Source organism: Astyanax mexicanus, chromosome 6, assembly GCF_023375975.1.
Source record: "Astyanax mexicanus isolate ESR-SI-001 chromosome 6, AstMex3_surface, whole genome shotgun sequence".
NCBI lineage: Eukaryota > Metazoa > Chordata > Actinopteri > Characiformes > Acestrorhamphidae > Astyanax > Astyanax mexicanus.
In genome coordinates this window covers 8,648,167-8,674,608 of record NC_064413.1, presented here as the reverse complement: position 1 = coordinate 8,674,608, position 26,442 = coordinate 8,648,167, and the positions used below count along the sequence as shown (strand labels likewise).

Here is a 26,442-nt window from a genome sequence, read left to right as displayed (position 1 = left end):
CGCTGCTTGTCATTTTTTTCCTTCAAAATGTCATGTGACTCGTTATTGTTCTTAGGTCTCAGGTATGCATAGGGAGCAAATGTGTTCAGTTTTTGAGTACAGCGCTCACACTCTTTCATACTGGCCACTGAAAGTTCCAACATGGCACCTCATGGCGAAGAACTCTCTGAGGATCTTAGACGAATTATTGCTCTGCATGAAGACGGCCAAGGCTACAAGAAAATTGCAAACACCCTGAAACTGAGCTGCAGCACAGTGGCCAAGATCATCCAGCGTTTTGAAAGAGCAGGGTCCACTCAGAACAGAGCTCGCATTGGGCGTCCATGCTTAGCGTCACGTCCAAATGCTGTCTTTGGAAGATAGGCGCAGGAGTGCTGTCAGCATAGCTGCAGAGATTGAAGAGGTGTGGTGTCAGCAAGCACCTTCTTGTGAGATCTGTACTCAAGAAAGCCCGCAAACAGTTTGCTGTAGACATTTTAACAACAGACATAGATTCGGTGTTGGTCTGATGAGACCAAGGTTAATTTGATTGGTTTATTTTTTTTATTTTTTTAAGTTCTGAAGAAAAAAAAAAAAAAAGAAAACACACACACAAAATATTGACTTTCACTAGGGGTTGTACTCACTTTTATTGCCTGTGGTTTAGACATTAATGGCTGTATATTGAATTATTTTGAGGGAAGAATAAATTTATACTGTTATATAAGCTGCACACAGACTACTTTTTATTCTGTCAAAGTGTCATTTTGTCAGTGTTTCCCATGAAAAGATTATACTTAAATATCTGTAGAAATGTGAGGGTTGTACTCATTTTTGTGATGCACTGTATTTCAAGACAATTCTCTACGCTACTTCACATCTATGTTACTGAAACGATACAATACTACTAAATAAGCAAATACCAGGAATTCTTTTTCACTTTTTAACACCTGCTCAACCAGCTTTTACCTGACAGTAAACTGAAGATGGCACAGAATATTAAACTGGGAGTGAGACATACTGTGATTGATTGTTTTGTTAAAAGCTTCTGTTTTATTTTTTTGTGTTTCAGGAGGTGTATCGGATCCCTAAAAAGAGTCAGGTGGAGAAAGAGTTAAACGGTAGGGCCAGAAGTCCAACGTTTAAAGGTTTATTTCAACTGATTCACCATTTTTATGATTATCGGTAACTGTAACTCAGTGTGGACTCCTGCCCCATAAACAGATCGCAGCAGGGACCGTGAAGTGATGCTGACGCCTCGAACACCCTCCTCCAGCAGCCGTGAGCGCGAGAGAGAGCGGGAACGCGAGAGGGACCGAGAGCGTGATCGAGAGCGAGAGAGGGAGCGAGACTGGGAGAGAGAGTGGGAAAGGGAGCGAGAGAGGGACTCTGAAAGAGCCATGATGCGCAGCGCTGAGAGGCGGAGGAGGCGGGGGTCTGCTTCGCCTCCGCCTTCGTCGTCTTACGAGAGAAGCAGTCGCAGAAATGACGACCGGTAAGTGCAACACCTGTTGGCGCCCACCCAACATCAAGTTAAACAGCCTATCATATGAGAAATATGTAAAAAAATCTCTCTTGTCTTTTAGTTCACTATGTAGAAAGGCAAAGATCAATCGGCCCTGTTTCAGTATCTGTATCAGTAGTCCTGTATCAGGAGTTATGGCTTAAGGAACACATTTTTATATATATATTGATTTTTTTTTTTTTTTAATATATTATGATAAACTTGCATGCTTTGTGAAACATTCAGCAGAGTTTAAATTGTGAGGAAATAGCAGAAATACAATAAAACACTTCCCAAATTGCCAAAAATGGCAAACTATTCTAATGCATGACTGACAGCTGTCTGAACAATCACTGGTGAACAAATATTTGTTTACGTTACACTTGCATAACTTAGTGAACCAACTAGAAAGTTATCCAAATATTCACTAAGATTGTTGCTAAGAAACTGTGCACCAGCTCTCCGGTTACAGTTGCTCAGACTTGAAGTGTGAGGTTGGAGCTATGACAGCCTTATAATTGCTCAGGGTTCTGTTGATGTTGGCCTGGTTTTAATGTTATTTACTTTATCTGTCTATGATATGAAGAATGTTTATGGAATGTTATAAATGTACATTTGTTTGTTAATGCAAGTCCTGTAAGAGAAGAATGATAGTGGTGAAATAGAACAAAGTCTTAGACTTTAAGAAAATATTCATAACAAATACTTTTGGACCGGAGGAGAAACATTAACCCAGTTAGAAAGAAAACTCAAGCTAAATTACCCTTACTACTTACCGGATACCCCTCTCCACAGTTCATCTTACAGCCTATACAGTAAGTAGCTATTAGCGCAGCAACATAGCAGAGCTAACAAATGCAACGATCCACACAAAACAGCAAATGATGCAGAGCACAACTTACCACCACCAAAAGTAGGAATCACATTAAGTATAATGGAGTTTTTAGTGCTGGATAAATAGCTTTTTTGGTTGTTTGTTTCCACTCTGAGGTCAATATTACGGTTTCCTATGGAAGTTCACAGACCATCTCAGCTGGTGTAGTAAGGACTAAGGTTGTCGGCCCAAAAAAACGTTAACAAATCTTACTTAAAAAATCTATTGATTATGACGTATAAACACTTTTATATTTGGCTTTTCCTGTAGATATGACCAGTCCAGCAGCAGTAAGAAAAAGTCCCGTATTAAGCTGTCCACTGAGGAGCGCAGGAAGCTGTTTGAGCAGGAAGTGGCTCAGAGAGAAGCTCAGAAACAGCAGCAGCAGCAGCAACAACAGCAGCAGCAGCAACAGGAGCAACAACAGCAGCAGCTTCAGAGGCTAGCGTTCGACCCACTATTGTACGCTTCCAGTGGATTTATGACCTACCCTCCGGGTTACCCCATCCAGACTTATGTGGACCCTTCCAACCCCAACGCGGGCAAGGTCCTGCTGCCCACCCCGGCCGTGGAGCCAATGTGCGGGGCTCCGGCCGGCACTGTCCCCGCCGTCTCCTTCGAACAGGCTGCCTCCCAGCCGCTCATCACTGAACTCGGCATGACCTCCCCGACAGCCAGCACCACCCAGGACGGCGCGGCCTCCAGCCTGGCGCACGTGCCCACACAGACACAGCAATTCGTCCAGCCCACTGTGCCAGCGCAGGACCCCGGGGTGGCCGTCCTGTCTGTGCCGGCCCAGGCGGCCAGTCCGCAGGTGCAGGGTCAGCAGGGATACGCCACTCTGTGGGACCCCAGCACTCAGCAGGCCGTCACTGTGCAGACACAGCCTGCGCAGCAGTATTCCACCACCGCGCAGCCGCAGACCGCTATCTACTACCAGGGCCAGCCATGCCAGGCCATCTACAGCATTCCAGCAGGGTACCCGCAGACCAACACTCCAGTCATACAGGTATATTATTTGGGTTCCACACTGCAGAGCCTCATGGGCTTGAGTTTGGCTTATTGTATTTACAGTACCAAAAGTTTGGAGACAGCTTTTCATTCAATGTTTTTATTTTTGTTAATGAAAAATAAATATCGAAGTCATCCAGATTATGAAGGAACACATAGTGATCATATAGTAACTTAAAAGTATTATACCAAAATACTCTGTAAAGCATTTAGGTGCTGGGGAGCTGTTAACTTGCAGTTACTGAGGCTGGTAACTCTGATAAACTTATCCTACTCTTGCTCTTTCTTTCCTAGGGTGGTCCTGATAAGAACCAGTTTGTCTTAAAAACTTATACGCAATTATAATACAGTTTTTCCAACCTTGACACAAGCTACTGTCCCTCTCCTTCTCAAAAGGGACAAAGATCCAACCTCCGGTGCTTTCTATAGTTGATGTTGCTTAAGTAATTGAATCTGAGATATATCTCATATATCTCAAGAGCAAAATGGTTTCATAAAGGGATGTCAGTAGTTTTTTAATACTTGTACACTTTTGAATGTTTTTTTTTTCTTCATAAAATAGACCCAACCTATGTCTACTGAAAATCTCTGTATTCTGTGAGGTCATATTTGATATTAAATTTAATATAAAAAATAATTTCTTACTCTAAGAATACAAGTACAGCTAAAACCGCCTTTTGTTTAAAAAGCTGATTTTTCTTCTGCTGCAAATATTCTTATTACATTATTGAATTAATAAACCTTTTCTTGGTTCTATTTTGATCATCTCTGAGCTGACCAGGACGGAGTCTTGAGGTCCAAGAATCCTGGGGGCATTCACACTTATTTTGTCTGGTTTGGCTAAGCCAAAAAAAGCCAAAAAGGCGAGTCAGGTTATCATTAATAGAAGAAAAAAAGAAGCAGTGTTGTGCCGAATTCAGTACACCTGCCAGGAAAAGCACCCCTTCTCAGGAGCGCATTTCTATGTAAAGTTAAAGCAATTATGTCCGCTTTTATCTAGATGGCTGTGCGTACACGCTGCTAAGAGGGGGTGCTTTTCATGGCGAGGGTGCAGATTTCGGCACTGCTGTGGTGCTGAATTTAGAACCCCTGCCAGGAAAAGCACCCCCTCTCAGGAGAGGCTGCAGGTGACATGACCTCTCAGCGTAGCTTAGAGCGGTATCTTGGGCATTTAAATAAAAAAAAGTAAAGTTAAAGCCCGAGAGGGGGTGCTTTTCTTGGCAGGAGAGCTGAATTCGTCCCAACACCAGAATCAGGCTCCCCTTGTTGTGCAGGCATGTCACGTAGCAGTATGGGTACAATAGATAAATCATGCTGGTGATTTTGTATCTACTGTAACTGTAGATGAACCCTTATTTATAAACAGAAATAAAATGAATCCGTAGGGAATCTGTTGCACTCATTCTGCTGTGTAGGGAGAGAGTCCAATTTTTAGAGGGTAGGCAGAATTTGACACAACACCTGGAAAGGCAACTTGCAGAATTGACAACATTCTACCAACCAATCAGTGTGAAGTGTAGGAAGACTCCCTCCATGTTGGCAGGGTTTATACAGTGTAGCAAACACATGAACCTTGGGTTGAAAACCCTTAGACCCTTTGATGTGTGCCATCAGTTTTGATAATTAATGAAGGATTAATAGACTTATCTCATGCTCTGTGCGTTAGGCTTTAGATGTTTTGGAGCAGGTTCTCAGTTTGTGCCATTTCTGTGTGTGTGCAGACCTACACCGAGCCGACCACCGGATACCTGCATGGCCAGCAGGTCTACACCGGTCACCCGCAGGGAGTGGTGGTCCAGCAGGGTGGCACCGTCACCACCATAGTCACTTCTCAGACCGTACAGCAGGTAATGCAGCTCCTCTGTGACGCCAGCAGAGGGTGCAGTTATCACTTTTGTTTTTGTAAAGCAAGTTATTCAGCATCTGCCAGGAACATCCTTTTATCTGTGATGTTCAAACAGAGCCCTCAAAAGATGATGTGTTGCTGTTTGATGCTATTTTAGTTTGCTTTTATCATGGAATATCTCTCTTCACAATGGAATACTAAACCAAGTTTTTTTGTGAGGAAGATACTGCTGTTTTGACCTCTAAATGCAGTGTCTGTTGGGCTGTTGGATGTTTTAGAGGCAGTGAAAGCCATTCTGTACATTAAGATGGGGTGAAAAGAGTTTTATTTTGTTTGATTACTTTTAGAGTGTTCTATCAATTTGAGATGCAGGCCACTCACATTCTTCCATGCCAAACTCTCTCATCCCTTTCTCTTTATGGACCTTACTTTCTACACTGTGTTCCAGTCATGTTGTAACAGTTAGGGTTCATTCCCAAACTGTTCCTGCAAAGTTAGGAGCATGAAATTGTGCAAAAAACTCTTGGTCTGCAAAAGCATTATGCCAAGCTCAGACTACACAACATTTTTGTCCCTCACAATGTTCACTATGTCAGAGTTATTTTCATTTTGCGCGTTCTCGATTAGTCACCGACCAATCATCGTCCACGTCCTCGCATGAGCTCGTAGGTCATCGCAGGGTATAAGCATAGAATCAAGCATAAAATCTGACAATCAGGGCTACAGAAGCCCTTTGCGTAATGGAAGCGCTTTTGTGCTCAGAAAAACACAAAAAAAAAGAGGGAAAAGCGACTGTGGGCTCATTCCTGGGAGACCCAAGTGGACATTACATGCTTTTTGTACTCTACACGCATTGTGTCAGCGCCAAAAAAACGGGCTAAAATAGTGTAGTCTGATCCGGACATTAGAGTCCCTCTTACTGAAACTAAGGGTGTACTCACACTAGGCAATCCGAACCGTGCCCGGGCACGGTTACCTCCCAAAGCACGGTTCGTTTGGCTAGTGTGATCGCTCCGAACCGTGCCCGGGCACGGTACGCTGAACCGTGCTCGGGCCCACCTCTCCAAGCGGGCCCGGGCACGGTTCAGCGTACGGTACAGATGCAGTGTGAGCGCAAATATGACGTCAGTGATGCGACGCTACTGTAAACGGAGGAGGTTTTATACACAATTCTGCATATAATATTTTTGAAAAGGGTTCTAAAGAGCACCATAATGGTTAGTGTTACCCATAATAAATTAGGACTACTATCTACAAGTCCTAAACAACAAACACATTTTATTATTACTTGAGTTTTTTGTTTCGCTCCTTTGGTCACTATTTATGTATATAGCAAGTACGTCTCTTACCTTACTGATAAACGTGAATTGTAGTCCGCGAGTAAAGCTGCAAATTTCTCCCTGGACGTCTGCTGCTTGTGTAAAAACCTTCTTACACGTGCAGCATGATTAGCAGTAAATCGCTGTGTTGCACAATCAATGAATCTCTGTTTCAGTTGCGTATTTGCACGCCCAAAACGACTCCAGATAAACAAAAACAACAGTACAATCCTGAACTCCATTGTTTTGCGCGCGCATACTGTTCTTCAAAACAAAAATCACCTGTTGATGACAAAAGCGTGCTCGGGCACGGATCGTTTAGCGCAGTGTGAGTGCAGGCCTGCGGGGGAGTGGGGAGGGGGCCGAACCGGGCTCCGGCACGATTCAACCAAACCGGGCCTAGTGTGAGTACACCCTACGAGACTGAGCCCAGTTCTTGAAAAACAACCCCAAACCATAATAATAATCCCTCCTCCACCAAACTTTACATTTGGCACAATACAGTCAGTCAGGTACCATTCTCCTGGCAACTGCCAAACCCAGACTCGTCTATTAGAGAACACATCTTCACTGTTCAAGTGAAGTCAAGTGGCGGAGTGATTTACACCATTGCATTCCATGCTTTGCATTGTGTTTGGTGATCTGAGGCATGGATGGAGCTGCTGAGCCATGGAAACCCATTGCGTGAAGCTCTCTACACTCTTTCTAAGCTGCTGTCAGTATGATCAGGAGATTGCTGGTTCAAATCCCGGTTATGTAGTTTGCCATGTAGCTGCCGGAGCCCTGAGAGAGCACAACTGGCCGTGCTCTCTCTGGGTGGGTAGATGGCGCTTTTTCCCCCTTATCACCCCTAAATGAGAGACATATAGAATTACTTAACAAACAGTAAAGCCTAAACACAACTGAGATGATTTGGGATGAGCTGGGAAACAGCATGAAGAAAAAAACGGCAACTATTGTTCAGCACCTCCAGGAACTTCTTCAAGACACTGAAAAAAACTATTTCACTTGACTCTATCTGATACTGACATTTAAATACAAAGAGTGTGCAGATCTGCCCTCAAAGCTAAATGTGCTACCTCTGGTTTGTTTAAAATATAATTTAGCATGTGTTCCTGTAGAACTTCAATATCTTAATATTTTAATTTAATTTACAATGTAAAAAAAATCATAAAAAAAGAAAAAAACACAGAATAAGAAGAGCTGTGTCCAAATGTACGTTCTACGTTCATGATTCAAAGGACTTTTAAGCATTAAGGAAAATTAAGTGATGCTCATTTCACACACTCTTAACTCTGTCCTCTCCTGGTTGTTTTGTTTACAGGAGATGATTGTACCCAACAGCATCATGGACCTGCCTCCACCTTCACCTCCCAAACCCAAAACCATCATCCTGCCTCCAACTTGGAAAGTAGCGCGAGATCCTGAAGGAAAGATCTATTACTACCATGTAGTCACCAGGTGCGTTCCTCTCAAAAGACATGCATCAGCAACGTAACATGATATAATTGGGAAATTCCAGAGTGTTATCTACTATAGTACAGTAAGACTGCAACACTGATCCTTAACTCTTTCAGACCTGAATGTTTTGTTGCACAGAACACTAATTAAGACAAGGTGTTTATTAGAATAGATCATACACCAGCCCATGAAACAGTAGCTTAGCCCCGCCCACTGCACTGGACAAACAAAAACAGCAACTCAGGCATTAGGGGGCATGTCAGCGCTACAGAACAAATAAGGCAAAGTGATGCAAGCTCATTATTACTAATTATTTGAGATTCAGATACTTTATATCATGTAAAGGAATAAAAGTTTTAGTCTTTATGTGCAGACTGAATTAAAATCAATAGTGAGTTACGGGCGCCGAGTGGTCCAGCGATCTAATGCGCTGCCACTATGAGCTGTCAGCTTTGCCATCGGCTGCCGGCGCTCAGGGGGAGCAAAATTGGCCTTGCTACCTCCGGGTGGGTAGATGGCGCTCTCTCCCCATCATGTTAAAGGTGGCGCCGGGCGGCTTGAGGGTTGAGCGGTTGAATCGGAACCTAGCCGCTGTGCTTTCCTCCAGGCGCGCTAGCTGATCAGGCAATGATTCATCAGCAGCAGCTTGAGAAAAAAAAAGCATGTGTCGGAGGAGGCGTGTGCTCATCCGCATCCTCCAAGATTCGCAGGTACCACGGGTGATGGGGACGCACAAAAGGGGTGGGACAATTGGATAACCAAATCTGAAATAAAATTATATACAAAATAAATAAATAAATAAATAAATAAATATAGTGTGTTACAGTATTGCCAAACAAAGTATTGCAGAACGATATTATATCGATATATTCCTAGTGATGCTTGTTTTGAAAGAGTATAATCAGTAGGGGGTGGGAGAAAAATCATTCAGTAAAGAATAATGTAAAGGCTTTGGCAACCTAAATCTGTTTTTTTCTCACTTGAAATATGAGTAACTTAGTGAGTTAAAGCTAAACCTCTGGAGCTCAAGCTAGACCTGTAGAGCGCAAATATATACTGGAGCACACAAATTAAACCTGGAGAGCTAATACTGAACATCAAGAGCTAAAGCTGAACCTTTTTTGTTGTTCGTTCTGTGTGATGCTAAAATGTGTGCGTTCAAATACCGGCCTTGCTCTTGCCATGTTGCTTTCATTTGATTCAATATATAAAAGACACTGGACATTACAGATAATTTACTTTTAAAGTACCAATAAGTTATCCTAAAGAAAAAGATGCATCAAGATGCATGAAAAATAATTTTATGATCATTTCATGCGAATCCAATGCAAGACCTCTGAATCCTAACCGTGCCTAGAGATTTCCAGTCCTATGTGACGAACTAGATGTCCCAGCACACCACCATCAAAATGTGTTGCAAAGGGCTTTAATGTGCATCATGGTTCAGCCCAGTTGCATTTTGTCAGGCATTTTGAAAGAGGAAAGTAACTTTTGGTAAATTTGTATTATTAGCTACGCTGATAAAGGCAGCTTCACACACAGATCACTGTTTGAATTTTGTTGGCTAACCGTTGCTAAATGGCTTGTAATGGAAGGCTGTGGCGAGGTGATGCAGTGCAGAGGTCTGGAGTTCAGGTTCAGTTCCGTCTTAATCCAGAAGATGGTGCTGTTTCTTTTTGTTGAAGCTACAATTTCTCTCATTGTTTGAGTGTAGGGGATGCCATGCTCGCCCGGCACACAGGAGAACAGGCTTCAATCCCAGAAATCACACCATTGTTATGATGCTAAGTCTAATTTAAACCTAAAATAATTTAGATTAAAATAAGACTTTGGGTATCTGCAGATTAAATTTGTCTACAAAAACAGCTTTAATTTGTCTTACATCTGTCTCCTAAAGGTCTTGCCACAGAAAATAAATGTTTTGAAATTTAATATGAAAGTTAACCCTAAGTCTTGGATTCACTACTCGAATTTAAAAGTGAGATCAGATTATAAACAGACTGGATATATTATGCTACAAGCTGATTTTTATAGAATCTGAACTGATCTAGAGCTACACTACACAACAGGGTATGATTTACCACCCTGTTAATGGGATGCATGGTCAGCATGGTCTCTACACATTACATAAAGAGCTGGAGAAGCAGAAAACTTAGCGGCTATGAATACAGCAGTAGTAGTTTCAGCTACTGCATTAGTGCTAATGTAATAAGATTGAGCAAAAAAATGAAATACAATTTTTGTTTTTCACTGGCTGCTGACGGATTTGAAAAGTTTACACTACCAGACTGCACCCAAAATTGGATAAAAAAAAACCCAAAAAATCACACGATTGATTTACTTTTACTGATGTGATTTTGAGACGAAACATCCAGTCTTAGCATCCCAGTATCACACACTACACAAATGTCACCTCTAGAGTCACTCACCACAACTTGAACTTGATGTTAAAAATGGCTAAAAGTTGTGTAGTGTAACTGCAGCTTACCTGATTTAACAGCATTATGCATGCATTACTTGTGTTTAGCCAGTGTAGTCGTAACTGTATGAATGGGGAAATTTTAGACATGATGGTTAGATAACACTAATTTTGCAGTACAGCATATTTTTAATTTTTGTTCTGTGCATATCTGTTAATTTTAGTAATTTGAAACTATTTGAATGTAATATTGGTTTGTCAAAAAATCACAAGCTTACTGTAAAATCTAAAAACATATAGTAATAATGGTGTTCTCTGAGTGATATTAAAAAGTCTTTTAACATTTAATTTAAAATGACATTTTCCTGTAACTGTAAATATTGTAATAAGTGTTCATTAGAAAGAGGAAATTGTATGTTTTTACTTAGTTGTCTAATAAAATGATTGTGTCTCTCAGGCAAACGCAGTGGGATCCGCCTACCTGGGACGGCGTTGGGGAAGAGGCCAGTGTGGAGCACGAGGCTGAGATGGATTTGGGAACACCAACGTACGACGAAAACCCCTCAAAGGTATTAATCAGAACTCTCTGATACATTTCTCAACCAGACATTCAGATCATCAGTCAGTCTGGAAAGGGTTTACTCATCTACAGTGCTTATATTTACACTGCAGATACAAAGCTTATGTAGCTAATAATTAGGGAAACACTGTGATAATTAGGGAGACATGCGGGATTCTGGGCCAATTCCTATATGCGATATTACACGTGTGTATATATATATATGCTGATGCCAGTGCAACACATTTATAACGTATAAACTACACACCCCAATATAACAACTTTAAACCTAATAAAAATAAATAAAATCTTTAAACTATTGAATTTTAGTAGCATGCACAGTGTCTACCAATTGTAATAGCATCGCTTGGCCTTTTTCCAGCAAGTATCAGCTTGAAATATTAGCTGGTGATGATAAAAATCAATTATATAGAATTATATAGAAATTTCGTTATCATCGTTCATCCCTGCTAATAAGCAAAGAATGCACCCTAGTTATTATGATGCTCACTGCATCACTAAAGGCCAATTGATCACTGCATAGCCTATGCCGTAGCCAGATGCACACTTGCCCAGAAATGTAACTACAGGTCATGTGCCACAGACAGCTACAGCTGTGATTGATTCATTACATTCACTGAACCTTGTATTCCCAATCAACACATTCCTTGACATGTGACGTTCTTATGGCTTGCTTTGACCATAAAACACGTTCTTTTGTGTGGATGTAAAACAAAAAACTTTCTAGCTTAGTGTGGATGGGGCCTTGATGCAGTTGCATCATGTTATTTGGTTTCCGTATTTCAAATTGCTTTGTAGCTAAAAAAAAAAAAAAAGGGTAAAGGTATTATACTGCCCAAGCCTATGTCCAGACCATAGACTGTGTATAGCTTGACAGAGCATCGTCTCTCAAAATTGAAGCCACCACAGGTCGGGCGCCCCCTGCTGTTCGGTTTCAGAAAGCTGTGTAACCCCACCCATCCCCATAGGTTTCAATGACAAAACAGACAACTTTCAATCAGTTTTATTTTTAAATATACTGTAATTCTATTGAAATGCAACAGCTAGTGTAACCTCTGCTTATATTGTCCAATTTTTTATCCTCACAGAATTCGTTTTTTAAAATGTTATTCAGCTCTATTCAAAAAAGGTGTGGTTATTGTAAAAGGGCTGGTTATGGGCGGGATCAATAACAGACCGTCAGCTCCGCTCCGCTCTGCAGCCTGTGACTGCGAGGCAGCTCTCAGGGGCGGGGTCATGTAAATGAGTAGGCTGTCTCTCCACAGTCTTTCTCCCTCCTCTGGTCTCTACTGCGCAGACTCCGGTATCAGGATCACCAACATGGCGGAAGATTTTGGCTTCATCGAATGAATAGAAACGGCGACACGGCGTCCATCTTTTTTTTACAGTCTCTGGTCCAGTCCTAAAACATATTGAGCATCTGTGGGGCATCCTTTAACAGAAGGTGAAGAAGCACAAGGTCTCCAACATCCCGTGTGTTGCCCCTTGAAAAGATATAAAATATTTGCTACAATGTGAGAGTGTATATAGAATTGTAACTGCTGTTTCGTAATATTGTTGCATCGCTAGGTTCTTGCCAGTACACAGCCCTGCTGGTGGGTTGAAAGTGTTCAGATGAGATTTAGGTTTTTCGCTTTAATTGTTAGCAGTGAAGTTTTGGAGAAGTGCAGAGTTGTGGCGGAGTCGCCCCGGCTGAGAGATGGCTCGGGCCTGTCAGGCTAATTGAAGACACTGTGGAATGGTAATGGGTAGCAGCTGGAGCTCATCCTCTCTCACAGCAGTTATGGGTTGGGTAAAGAGCCGGGCCGAGTTAAACGCTTTAATTAGCTTTAGAGGCTTTTATATTGGGTTTTATCTGCAGAGTTTCTCTCCTCTGAGAAGAAGCACTAGAGCGGCTCAGGCCGGATTACAGCATTAAATTTAGAAATGTTTGAATCTTTCAAAGCGTCTGAAAGCCTGTCATGGTGGACGTGCGGTACTTCTGTCGCTCGCCACACACGACTGCTGTGCCCCCCAAGCCGGGCAGGGTGGGGCTGTTGGAACAGTCCGGATACGGATACTCCTGAGTTCAGTAAATATCAAGATATTTAACTGATTACCCTCAGAGTCAGAGTTACATAAACAATAGGCTGCTCTCCTAGAATAAACTAAGAAGCAATGCGGGATCATGGACAAAAGCAGGGGCGACACACTGGGATTTGGTCATAGGTTGCCGGTATGTAAAGAACCCTCATGGGGGATTGCCAGTTGAGTCCAGATCCCTTACAAAAGTTCTTAGGTCTGAAAAGACTCATCTGAGATCATACAGAAGAGAAGTTGTTCTGTATTTTCAATTATGTATTTCAACTAGAGGTGGGCGATACCGGGAATTTTGGTATCGATCCGATACCAAGTAAACGCAGGGCCAGTATTGCCGATATCGATACTGATACCGATACTTTTTAATATTTAAGCTTTATAGATCCAAATGATCCAAAAACCTAGGATATAATTTCACCAAACATTGTAAGTGATAACAAAATATGTTTTTTGTTTAGAAACAATGGAACAGTAACAAAACAAAGTTTAAATATAAAGTAAAAAAATATTAAAAAATAAAATAAAAATTCTCCCCTCACTAGACATCTTTTCTAGTTCTTTCTTTCTTTGTTTCTTTTTTTAATAGAATTGTCATTTGGAAAAACAATAAAAAATAAGGAATTGTCTTCCTTTCAGTGCAATTCAAATGCAAGTTTTTCTTAAATAAACAGAGTGTAAAAAAATATCACTCAACACTAATCTCCTGAGGTAGAGGCCTGTCGACTCGAGGAGAGCGCTGAGTGGGCGGGGCCAGGCTGAGCCTACCTGCGTGGCGGTTTGGCTGGCTTTGCTGAGCCATGTGACGCATGTGCAACAACAAGAGAGCAGAGAGTAGACTGTGGTGAATCCTCGTGCGCAGCAGTCAGTGCGTGCGGCAGAGAAAAAAGCTTGAATATCGATATTTTTACACAAGTATTGCTCAATACCAATACCAGCGTTGGTATCGATATTATCGATATTTGGATCGATCCGCCCACCTCTAATTTCAACTTAATAAACATTTTGTCTCAAGTGTGTCTCGTGAGAAGTAAATGTATGAATAAATGAGTAACTGGTGTAGGCTTAAACTCTCCCTGTATTAAACATCAGGCAGTAAAAGATGATGTAAATACTGTATATATCTTACAACACTAGACCAACTTATTATAGGTGCACATTTATTCACCTAAACATTGAAAATCTCTAATAGAAGATGCTCATAAATGCCAGAAGTTATTTTCAGAAGATTCTAGACTACTTGTAAATGTCTTAAAGAGTAAATACACCGATATAATACATAATTACATTACTGACTAGAATATGTTGCTCTGTACTATTAATATTTAGCAGGCCTGCTTAAAAGACTTAAAATGAGATGGCAGTATTAACAAAATTAAGATATTTTACTTGGGTTAAGTCAGATAGATTAGTAGGTGCTTAGATTACTAAATTCTTGAGTTTAAAGTGATCTGTGGATTATGGTTATTGTTCACTTCCAGCTTTAGTTATTGACCTCAGAAGACTGGAATGCAGCTAGTGTCTCAGTGGTATCTAATAAGAATAGGCTTGAAGTGCCTTAGTCTGGATTAAATTAATGTGTTAATGTGGTAGCCCTAGACATTTAATGTACATTTTAAAGCTAGTAGTTTTTGTGTGGTCTTTTGTGTTTGTGTGTAACAGTCTTCTTTCTGTTTACAGTTCTCCACTAAGACAGCAGAGGCAGACACGTCCAGTGAGCTCGCAAAGAAGAGTAAAGAAGTCTTCCGCAAGGAGGTATGCAGTCAATTCAGTTCAATTTTCTGTTGCAATTATTAGGATATGGTTATTATTATAAATATAATTTAATATATATGCAGAACTAGGGGTGTGCTATATCATATCGTACGCACAAATATCGGGCTAGATCACCCACCCCTAATTATCACATCAGGGTACTACTTTTTTCCTGTTTTTAGACAAAGAAATAATCACACTGTTCTTATTTCCTATGATTATATGTACTAGGGACTAATTATATCTGTCCAGTATCATTTATTTTATTTTTATTCTGGATATATGGAGATATTTGGAGTGCATTAATAGTATTATGACATTCTGGGTAAGTGACCTCTGTTAAAAAAATGCAAGTATTTTGAAGAATATACGAGAAATTGTATACAAGATACATGTCATATTGTATGCAATAATGTATTCTTAAATTTCTTTTAATAATTCAATGTTTTGTCGTATCGTTATCACAAGAATACCATGAAATATTGTAATACTAATTTAGGGCCATATGTAAAGGGTCGGTGTGGGTTGTGGAGGAAATTGGACACAAAGTTGCGATGAAAATGACACAAGTCGAGCCGCGCAGTCATTGTAATAAGAAACACATTTATTGGAAAAGACAGAGAGATGGGACATACTGTTTAAAAAACACATACAGCATATAGAAAGATGTGAGCATGCTCTGGCTATCATCTCCCTTACAAATATCTTTATATCTCTTTCTGGACATGACAGAACATTTAAAAATAATCCATACATGGTGTAATCATCTCCCCAGGTCTGATTAATCATACAAATGTGAACAAAGATAATGTGACCTTTTATTTTAGGGTATTATTATAGTATTGTCCTTTTTTTTTCTTCAAAGAGGAATTGAAACAAGCATAAGAAATAGGTTTGGAAAAGAGAAGTGAACCTTATGATCACGCAGGGTGCTGCAAATTAGACGAAGTATCTAAAAATCCTCATGTCTGGTATTCAAACATAGGTTTAAACACAATTAAATGTAATAATCTTGTAATAATCTTACAGAGCAGTGCTTTCTGTGACTAATTTACAGCTTTATTTCTCAGTTTTCTCAGCACAAACACGAGTTCTGAAGTATAATCCAGTGCCCGAGGCTCTGAACTGAGTTTTCCCGAGTCTGATATCAACACATCAGCTTGTAAACAATCTTTTGACTGATAGATTTGAATATAAGTTCATAAAAGTGTCCAAACACCACACAGATCACATGGTAGTTCATGAAATATCAATGGAGTTTAAAGACTTATTGTCTGGTTTTCTCAACTATTTAGTAATTGAGTGAATCGAAACGCTAAACAATGACTCTGTTCTTTTCCTGAGCTTTTATTCTCATTGAGAATTACTTTTTTTCCCCTAATTTTTCAGAATTTTCTTTTTTTTTTTTTTTTAATGTTCAGGTCCATGTTTGACCTTCTATTATTCCATTCTTTTTTGATGTTTTATGTTTTTGCCGTGGTACAGTTTCAGTATCAGTATTGAGATATTTAGGCAGGTGTCTAGAATCTCTGAAAGTCATAATTTGGGTCTTTTGATAACACACAATGCAGCTTAATGTAAATAAAGTAAAATCAGGAAACAGTAACTTCTAATTCTGAAGAAAGTAGTGTAGATGATTCACCTGGATGCCCCAGCACCCCAGGGGATTTTTTTCAATTCCATCAGCAGCTCCCCTGCTTTAACATCATTAAGCACTGATTTACCAACTAGGTGTTGGACAGTTATTGGAACAGTGTCCAGATATGGAGCTTTAAATCAGACTCTCGCAGCAGATTAACACTTCTCTCTTCTCCCTCTGTGCTCAGATGTCGCAGTTCATAGTGCAATGCCTTAATCCCTATCGAAAGCCTGACTGCAAACTGGGCCGCATCAGCAACACCGAGGACTTCAAACATCTCGCCAGGAAGGTAAGAACATGTTCAGGGAATTCAAAAACCTTTTGCAAACTATGCAGTACCATTCAAAAGTTTGGACTCAATGGTTTTTCATTTTTTTATGTTCTGCATTGTAGATTAATACTAAAATTAATCCAAACTATTATGAACTACGTATGGAATTATTTACTAAACAAGTCTTATACAAACCAAAATATATTTTAACAAACCAGAATATGAACTAAATAACTAAGTAAAGAATAAAAAAAGAAAGAAATGAAAGCCTGTCAATCTAAAAAAAAAATCAAGAATTTTGAAAGTATTATAAGGTGCTGTCGCAAAGACCATTAAAAGCAGTATGATGAAATTGGCTCTCATCAGGACTGCCAGAGCAAGAGTTCCCTCTGTTGTACAGGGTAAGTTCATCAGAGTTTCCAGCCTCAGAAACTGCAGGTTAACAGCTCCCCAGATAAGACAACCTAAATGCTTCACAGAGTATTTTGGTTTGTTTAACACTTAAGTTACTACATGATTCTTTATGTGTTATTTCATATTCTCGATTATTTTAGTATTTATTTACAGTGTAAATGAAAAAACAGAAGGTGTGTCCAAACTTTTGACTGGTACATTATTTCTTAATTTTGATTGATACTATATAACGATTTTAATTGTGGTTTGTTGTCAGACAGTGGTTCATTTAGTGTTGTGTTTAAACCCCTCTCCCTTGTATAGCAGTGTTGTACTGCTTCATTAGATCCCACTGTTCTGATTTGATAAAAGTAAACTTTTCCTTTACTCTTACAGTATTGCAATACATCACAATATATAGAAATGTAAGCCATGTATTGTGATGCCTATTGTATCACTGCGTTCCAATAAACAGCTCTAGAGTTCTGCCATTTGTGCTCAGCTTGAATGCAATGAACCAGTAATGAAGCTCAGGCAGTAACAGATGATGCAAATACTGTACATTTCTTACCACACTAGATCAATTACGCATTTTAATAGTTTCATAAATATTTATTCACCTAAAAATCCTAATAATTTATAGGAGACAGTCACATGTGCTGGATGTTACTTTCAGGAGATCCTAGATTTGAAATATAAAATGAAAGTCCAAATAAAATAAAGTTGTGGAACCATGCAATAGTGGGGCACAGCAGACTTGGCATGTGATAGTCTGATGCTAACTCTGCATGTTTCTGTGTTTGTTTGTTTGTTTACAGCTAACTCATGGAGTGATGAACAAGGAACTGAAGTCCTGCAAGAACCCAGAGGACCTGGAGTGCAATGAGAACGTTAAACACAAGACCAAGGAGTACATTAAGAAGTACATGCAGAAATTCGGCACTGTGTATCGTCCTAAAGAGGACACAGAGCTGGACTAGTGCCCACTCCACGAGTGTGGAGGGGTCCGTAACCGAGTGGGACAAGGCCGATCAACCCACGATCAACTTTCCGGGTGTTGGTTGTGTTTTTTTTTTTTTTTGTTTCGTTTGTTTTCGTTCTTTTTAATACTGACTTCTAAACACGTCCTAACTGCTGCTCTGAAGACTCTGCCATCTGCGAGGAGACGAGATTAATATTATTATTATTATTATTGTTGTTATTAATATTAATATTATTCACACGAAAGGTCCCACAGCCAGCCAGCCAGTGAATGAGTGAAGCGAAGCAAAGCAAAGCAGAGGACACACTTAGGGTGCTACACAAGACAGACTGTTCTCCAGACTTTGTGCCCTTTTTAGCCCCGCCCCCTTTCGAAACAGGCGTCTTTGAATACCTCCTCTTCCTCTCCGCTCACTTCCGGACTGCAGCTTCATTCCTTCACAGTCCTTGTTGTTCAAGTCGTCGTTTATCCATGTATTTCAGCCCAGTCCGACTGAAGAAGGCGGACGTTCCTAAAGAGCCCGTCTGGTGGCGTTCTCCACGCAGCAGGCCGTCATAGTTCTCATGACCTTCTTCACTTTAAGCATCAAATGCCGATGCGGCGTCTCGGTGGAAGCACGCTTTTATCCAATCGGAAGTTTGAAGGATGTGCGTCCATCCGCTCTAAGCCGCTCTCGGCCACTTTTACCCCCCTCTCGGCGGGGGGGCATGTAGCATATGTTGTTTTATCAACCTGTTTATCACTGTTTTACATTAACTGTCATTAACTTGCTCTTTTACTCTCACCACAAAGGCAAATGTGAAGCCCTCCAGGTGTTTTTCCCTCTCACTCACCCCTTCTAACGTTCAAGTCCATCAGGGTTCTCCCATAAGCTCTTGCTGTTAATGAACATGAACTCACCCAGCTCATTCATTTGCATTAAACCCTGCTTCCTCTCCCCACCCTCCACCCCTTACCAGGAAACATGTATTATATTGCTTTATATGTGAATATGTTGAGAAATAGTTTTTGAGACCGTTTAAATAAGCAGAGACTTTGTAAAAGGACAGTGGAGATCATGTAAATATGTGTAATTATACCAAAACCCACAGGATGCACACGCGGGACGATCACCGTCGATTACCAGTGTTCCCACAGCAGCAGCCGGGACTCCACGCTTTTCCACAGCTCTCTGTGTGTGTGTGTCTGGTCGGGTTAAAAGGTGGTGGTGGGGGGAGGTGTGTGTGTGTGTGTGTGTGTTTTTTGGTTTCCTTTTATTTTCCCCCTTTTTATTTCCTCCTTTCTCTACAGAAATCCCTTTTTTTATGTACAAACGGAGTCTCGCCCCACTCCACTGTAAGTACTGTGCAAGCACATTGTCATACTGAGTGTAAAGAACATTTTAAAATAAACTGTTTTGTAAAAACGAGTCGCCCGAGCTGATATTGTCCTGCCTCAGCGTTTTTTTTTTTTTTAAACGTGTCTGAAAGCAAATGTCGTGCAGCAGTTCTGTTCTCTGTTTACCAACACGTCTTATTCAGTGAAGCCCATCTTAAAAAAAAAAAAAAAAGGTTTCTTATTAAAAGTAAGCTTTCTGTTGTGTATTACAATCTGTCAAAATGAGCAGCGTGTGGATTATATTAATGTTATAAAGCTCCCCCCTACACTTCATGTAGTGTCAGTCTTTCATAATGAAAGTGTGCATCATATAAACATTATAGAGCATCATAGAGAGTCCCATATGTTTCATGTAGTGCAGGGGTGTCCAAACTACGGCCTGCAAGGTATTTTAGAAAGAGAATGAACGTTGGCCCACTGTTAAGCAGGTTTTTATGATGAGATTCAAAGTTTGAACGCTAGGTGTCAGAAACGGGCCAAAGAGTCTAAAAGCGGAGAGAGTGCACAGTTCTACCATAGAAAAACAGGCCAAAGAGTCTAAAAGCGGAGAGAGTGCGCATTTCTAGCGCAGAAAAACGGGGCAAAGAGTCTAAAAGTGGCCGTAATTAAGGAGTTTTATATTAAGAGACATCATGAAATTAAACATCAATTTGAAAAATCTTAGTTTACACAACACTGTCAAAGATAAAGATAGTAAGTCAAGTAAAATGGTGTGTAAATGAAATAATCAGGAAAATGTATTATTTAAAGTGGTATATTTCATTATTTGTTTTATAACAGAGTCTGTGGCCTGTGATATATGTAATATATGAAATATATATGTGATATATTTCTCCTTCTGGCCCCCAACAAAAACGTTTGGACACCCCTGATGTAGTGTATGAGTCTGTCGGAAAAAAAACTGTAGATCATTTGAGCATTATAGTGCACCCCCTATGCCTCATGTAGTGTACTACATTCTGTCAGAATGAGTGTGTGGATCATATAAACAGTATACACTATTATAGAGCGCCCCCTATGCTACCTGTGGTATAATTACTGTCTGTCAGAATGAGTGTGTTGAGAATGTAGTACCAAACTGTCCACAGTGCTTAATGAGCATATCAAATATTCCACATATTAAACATTTGTTTATAAAGTAGTGGACCGAAAAATACAGTCATTCTGCCTGAGATGAGCAAAGCCAGCGTGGTTAATTTGTAAAGAAACCGTAGAGTGGAGGTAATGTAAAGTGCAATTACAAAACATGCAGGTTTTGAACAAAACTACTCCCGGAACACAGAGGTAAGAACCGGACAAATCAGCTTAAATCAGCGTGAATCACCAGATCAAGCCACAGCCGCACCATAACACATTCACTCACTAATCACTCACTAATCACTGACTAATCAGAGTCCCAGTGCGGACTGTTCGCCTTTTAGTTTACAAGTTTAAAGACTCCAAACAGAAACAAGTTGTTAAGCTGCGTTCCATTTGAGCTCAGATGTCAGAATTTCCTTGTTCCAAGTAGGGAATTTTTACTGGAACGCTCCGACTGGTCAGATTTTCTACTTAGAAAATAATGACAGACTCTCCAAACCAGAGTTCAGATTCTGAGCTTGGTTGCCCTGCACATCAACAATAGTGAAGAAGTAAAATTTTATACAGTTTATTATCACTTCTATCTGTTAGTGTCTGTTAGTGTTAACAGAGAAATCTGGTGTGAAATGGATTTTACTTTAATTTTTATTCTCTCTCTCTCCCATTCACATTTTCACTCTCTGTGACACTTTAATGTTCCCCCTTTCACATTAATTTTATTCTCTCTCTCTCTCCCTCACACTTTTCTCTGTTACACTTTAATTTTACTCTATTTTACTTTAATTTTCATTCTCTCTCTTTCTCTCTCTCACACTTTTCTCTGTTACACTTTAATTTTCACTCTTTCACTTTAATTTTCATTCTCTCACTCACTCTCTCCCTCACACTTACTGTGTTACACTTTAATTTTCACTCTTTCACTTTAATTGTATTCTCTCTCGCTCTCTCTTCCTCACGCTTTTCTCTGTTACACTTTAATTTTCTCTCTTTCACTTTAATTTTATTCTCTCACTCTCTCTCACACTTTTCTCTGACACACTTTAATTTTACTCTATTTTACTTTAATTTTCATTCTCTCTCTTCCCCCCCACACTTTTCTCTGTTACACTTTAATTTTCACTCTTTCACTTTAATTTTATTATTTCTCTCTCCCTCACGCTTTTCTCTGTTTCACTTTAATTTTCATTCTCTCACTCTCTCCCTCACGCTTTTACTGTGTTACACTTTAATTTTCACTCATTCACTTTTATTTTTATTCTCTCAGTCTGTCCCCCTTACACTTTCACTCTGTTACACTTAATTCTCACCCACTTTCACGCTCTCACCTTAATTTGTATTCTCTCACTCTTTCCCTCATATTTTTGCTCTGTTACAGTTTGATTTTCACTCTCGCTTTCACTTTCTTACTTTAATTATTCTTTCACTCTCTCTCACTCCTATATTCGCTCTCTCTGTTACACTTTGATTTTCACCCCATCACTCTCTTTAATTTCCGTTCTCTCTCTCTTCCTCCCTCATACTTTCACTCTGTTACACTTTAATTTTCAGTCTCCCTCTTTCATGTTCTCACTTTTTAATTCTCTCACTCTCTTCCACAAACTTTCACTCTCTGTTACACTTTGATTTTCATTCTCTCACTCTTTTACACGGTCTTTCACTTTATATTTATTCTCTCACTTTTTTACACTTTCACTCATTTACACTTTCATTCTTTGACACTTTCTTTTTTATTCTTCTCACTTTGTAACTTACTCTTTCACTCACTTTCTCTCTCATTATTCTCTGCGTCACTCACTGTTTCTCACTCTCTCTGTCTCACACACTTTCTCTCTTACTCAGTAAAAAATGCTAAATCTCAGCCAGGCCTAAACAACCCTCCCAAAAATACAGAAAAACAGCAGTGTTAAAAAAAAAATAAATAAATAAAAATTCATTTTAATCATGCTTAATCTTAAAAACATAAATGTCATCATTACAATAATAATCAAATTTTCTTGGCAGTCTTTTTTATTTACATTTGAATACCCATTATTAATAGCTTTCTATTATTAATGGCTAGAGAGAGGGTGATAAATCGCGATTGATCATAGAATCTGTTGGGATTAATCTTTAAATCTATTAACACCACTAATTATGATGTCATGTGAAACACTAGAATTGTATATACCTTGTATAAATATTAATGTGCAGTACACAGATTTGAATACCCGTATTATAGAGCATCACACAGCGCCTCTATGCCTGCTGTAGTGTACTGCAGTCAGAGTGTGTCAGTATGAATGTTACAGTGCGCTTTTGTTTTTATTAAACTCTCGGCACTTCCCCACAATCCCCTCCTCCTCCACCCCTGCCCTCCATCAGGGCGTTCCGCCAGGCCGCTCCAAACCGCAGTTAAGCAGCTCCAGCTGCAGAGCTCTGCTGCGTGCAGAGCCGCCCTCGGCCAAGAGCTGCTCTGGTTCTGCTTAACGGAGCGGGCCAAGAAATCATTAACAGATTTCTGAGAGGGGTGGGTGGAACGCTGCTCTGAACGGAGAGTGGGCGATAAAATACCCCAAACTGCTCCTAAACTCCTAAACTTTAGCCAGGGGCCTCCGGGCCCCGCCCTCAAACCCGGCCCTTATCTTTAAATCTGCTTATCTAAACAGGTAAGAGTTTATTTATTCAAAAACATCACAAAACACCAAACAACAGCCAACACACACAGAGACCAATGTAAAATTATCCAGTTTATCAGCTCTACTGATCGTATTGTACACTTTGTAGTTGTATAATAATTACAAACTGCAGTCCTGTATCTGTTTCTCTGTATACTTCATTCTTCTTCTTCTTTCAGCCTGTTCTTCAAGACTCAGGACCAACAGGAACAGAGAAAACCACCACAAAACGGGTATTATTATTTGGGTGGTTGGTCATGTATTCTCAGCACTGCAATGATTAGCGCTAATTAGCACTGATTAGCATGGTGGTGGTGTATGAGGTGTTAGTGTGTGTTGTGCTGGTGGTACAGTGAGTCGATCAGATGCAGCAGTGCTGCTTGAGTTTTTAAACACTGTGTTTAATCTCTCACTGCCCTCCCCGCTGTTACACACTCCTACCTACAGCTGCTCCACCTTGTAGATAAAGTAAAATCAGAGACAAAAACTGTAAATATGTTGCTGCAGAGTTTAACGTGTTGCTCATCCTCTAGTCCTCCGTCAGTGCCCACAGGATGTTGCTAAACAGGACACCACCCACAGAACACTGTTAGTGTACTGTTCTCAGTTCACGGCTGCATCTGATCCACGTGTACCAGAACAACACACACTAACACCTTATACACCACCTCCAAGATCTTGCAGCAGCATTGATGATGGTAGAGTCTGACCACTGCACAAAGCAGCTCTTCTCCATCCAGCACATCCCAAAGATTCTCAATGAGGTTAAGATCTGGACTCTGTGGTGAACTCTCTCTCAATCCATGTGTGAAAATGATGATCTCATGCTCCCTGAATCACTCTTTCACAATTCCAGCTCCATGAATCCTGATATTGTTATCTTGGAATATGCCCATGATCATCAGGGAAGAAAAAATTTCCATTGATGGAATAACCTGGTCTATATTCAGTATATTCAGGTAGTCAGCTGACCTCATTCTTTCAGCACATACTGTTGCTGAACCTAAACCTGCAGACCAACTGCAGCATCAACCAACACCACATCATTTACTTCCTTAAATCCAGATGGAGGCCTTTTTTTTTGGTCAGGCAGTGTAGAACTGTAGAGTATCCTATCTTGTCAGTGATCTGCTGATAAAATGGATAATGGGTGTAGAAACAATAGATATCAATGTTATGCTTCATCTGTGTATATGAAATAATAAGGAAACCAGAAACACACTGTTATTGGCTTGTGCCAACTTGTATTATTTGTAAAGTCGATAATTAATACAAAAAAAAACAGACAGCAAAAGCACAAACTGTGAAAATGTGTGTGTTCGGAGTAATGCAGATCTGTACAGCTAACTTTATAAAGAATCAGCAACATCTCTCTTCATATTGTGTCTCTCAGTCTCTGCCTGGCTGGGATTCACCGCCTTCAGCCGTGTTTTACTACTGTCCCTCTGTTTATTAACTGGATTAGATATAAAAGCTCTGTTAGAGAGCAGATTAAACACAGCCGAGAGCTGCTGTGCTGAATGTTCAGACTTCAGTCCTTTTCAGATCAGATTTTCTTCCTTCACCTCAGAAAAAAAACAGGCTCTGCACATCAGTACGCCTCCTCACTTCTCCAAGAGATTAAAGGGGACTTCCAGCCGCTTTCCAAACTCTCTGCATGATTTGGTTTAAGAGATTAACACATTCAGAGTAGGGTTTGGGTGTGAAACTGTGAAAAATTTAATTCCTTTTGGAGACTTCCTATAGTTCCTGATTTTAAAAGTCTGAAAAAGTCTTACATTAATTTACTGAATTTACTACAATGATAAATACTTAAAGGTACATCCTGTAGAAAATGAGAGCGAGCGTGTGAAATGTCCAATTTCAAAAACCACAGAGATTTGTCTGCCCCGCCCACCCCTCCCCAGACATGATGCTGACCTGGGTTGCCAAGCAGTGGCGTGCACAGACATTTTGGGGGCAAGTGCTCAGGGGGGAAAAAGGGCACTTTTTTTTTTCGTCCTCACGTTATCTATCATTGATTTGGGCTAGAGCGGCTAGTTTATCTGGTGACCAGTCGACTAAAGATGCTAAGTTAGTAGTTTGGTGCTGTATGAGACATTTTACTGCACAACAAAATGATTTCACTTTGGGTTTAGAGGGCAAGCGGTAGGATTTTATTTGATGTGTATGTTACCTGGCTGGTGGGACACGGGGGAGAAGAAGCTGTTGGCGTGCGTGCTGTGCTGAAGACTCGCTGAACTGAACTGCTGCTGCAGCGCATCTAGTGTGCCTTGCGTTCGACCGCACGGGGTCACGTGACAGAGGAAGAGAGAGGTCGGGTGTGTGCGAGCTGATTTCAGGGCATTCTGTTTTCACTCGTTTTTAATCACTCAGGTTTTCAAAAGATCATTTCAAACTGGCCTCAGTAAAATCTTAATAATAATATTTAAAAAACAAAACAAAACGAAGTTTCAAAAGGGCACTTTGGTTGATAAAGGGCAGAGACATGATGTCTATGTCTGCACACCTCTGTTGCCAAGTTCAGCAGGCTGAGTCAGAGACTGTAAAAAAGATGGACGCCGTGACACTGTTCTCATTCACTCAATAAAAATGAAGGCAAAGTCTTCCTCCATGTTGGCGATCCTGAAACCCAAGTCTGCGCAGTAGAGACCAGAGGAGGGAGAAAGACTGTGGAGAGACAGCCTACTCATTTACATAACCCCGCCCCTGAGGGCTGCCTCCACTGAGTTCACACAGTCTGTTATTGGTACCACCCATACAGTCATTGTTCCCACCCCGGCTAGGTGTAACCCAGCCCTTTTATTATAATAACCACACCTTTTTGAATAGAGCTGGATAATGTTTTAAAAAACGAATTCTGGGGATATTAAAATCTGACAATATAAGCAGAGGTTACACTAGCTGCTTCATTTAAATAAAGGAGGTAGAATTACAGTATATTGGTAAAAAACGTGATTGAAAGTTGTCTGTTTTGCCATTGAAAACTATGGGGATGGGTGGGGTTACACAGCTTTCTGAAACCGAACAGCAGGGGGTGTCCAACCTGTGGTGGCTTCACTTTTGAGAGACGATGCTTTGTCCAGCTCAGAGACTGTAAAAAAGATGGACGCCGTGTCGCCGTTCCCATTCATTCAATGAAAATGAAGCTAAAATCTTCCGCCATGTTGGCGATCCTGAAACCCGAGTCTGCGCAGTAGAGCCCAGAGGGAGACAGACTGT

General features: G+C 40.4%; 1 protein-coding gene across 1 annotated transcript in view; it reads left to right on the top strand.

Moving 5' to 3' along the window:
• setd2 (SET domain containing 2, histone lysine methyltransferase) overlaps positions 1–19,517 on the top strand; it is a 45,170-nt gene extending 25,653 nt beyond the window's left edge. Inside the window, exons 14-22 of the mRNA XM_007256503.4 lie at positions 1,052–1,100; positions 1,204–1,474; positions 2,628–3,366; positions 5,090–5,215; positions 7,858–7,994; positions 10,871–10,982; positions 14,750–14,824; positions 16,651–16,752; positions 17,946–19,517. Coding sequence (XP_007256565.3) covers positions 1,052–1,100; positions 1,204–1,474; positions 2,628–3,366; positions 5,090–5,215; positions 7,858–7,994; positions 10,871–10,982; positions 14,750–14,824; positions 16,651–16,752; positions 17,946–18,107 — 1,773 coding nt within the window. The 3' untranslated portion in view covers positions 18,108–19,517. The remainder of the gene's footprint in view (positions 1–1,051; positions 1,101–1,203; positions 1,475–2,627; positions 3,367–5,089; positions 5,216–7,857; positions 7,995–10,870; positions 10,983–14,749; positions 14,825–16,650; positions 16,753–17,945) is intronic.
• Positions 19,518–26,442: the final 6,925 nt, after the last annotated feature.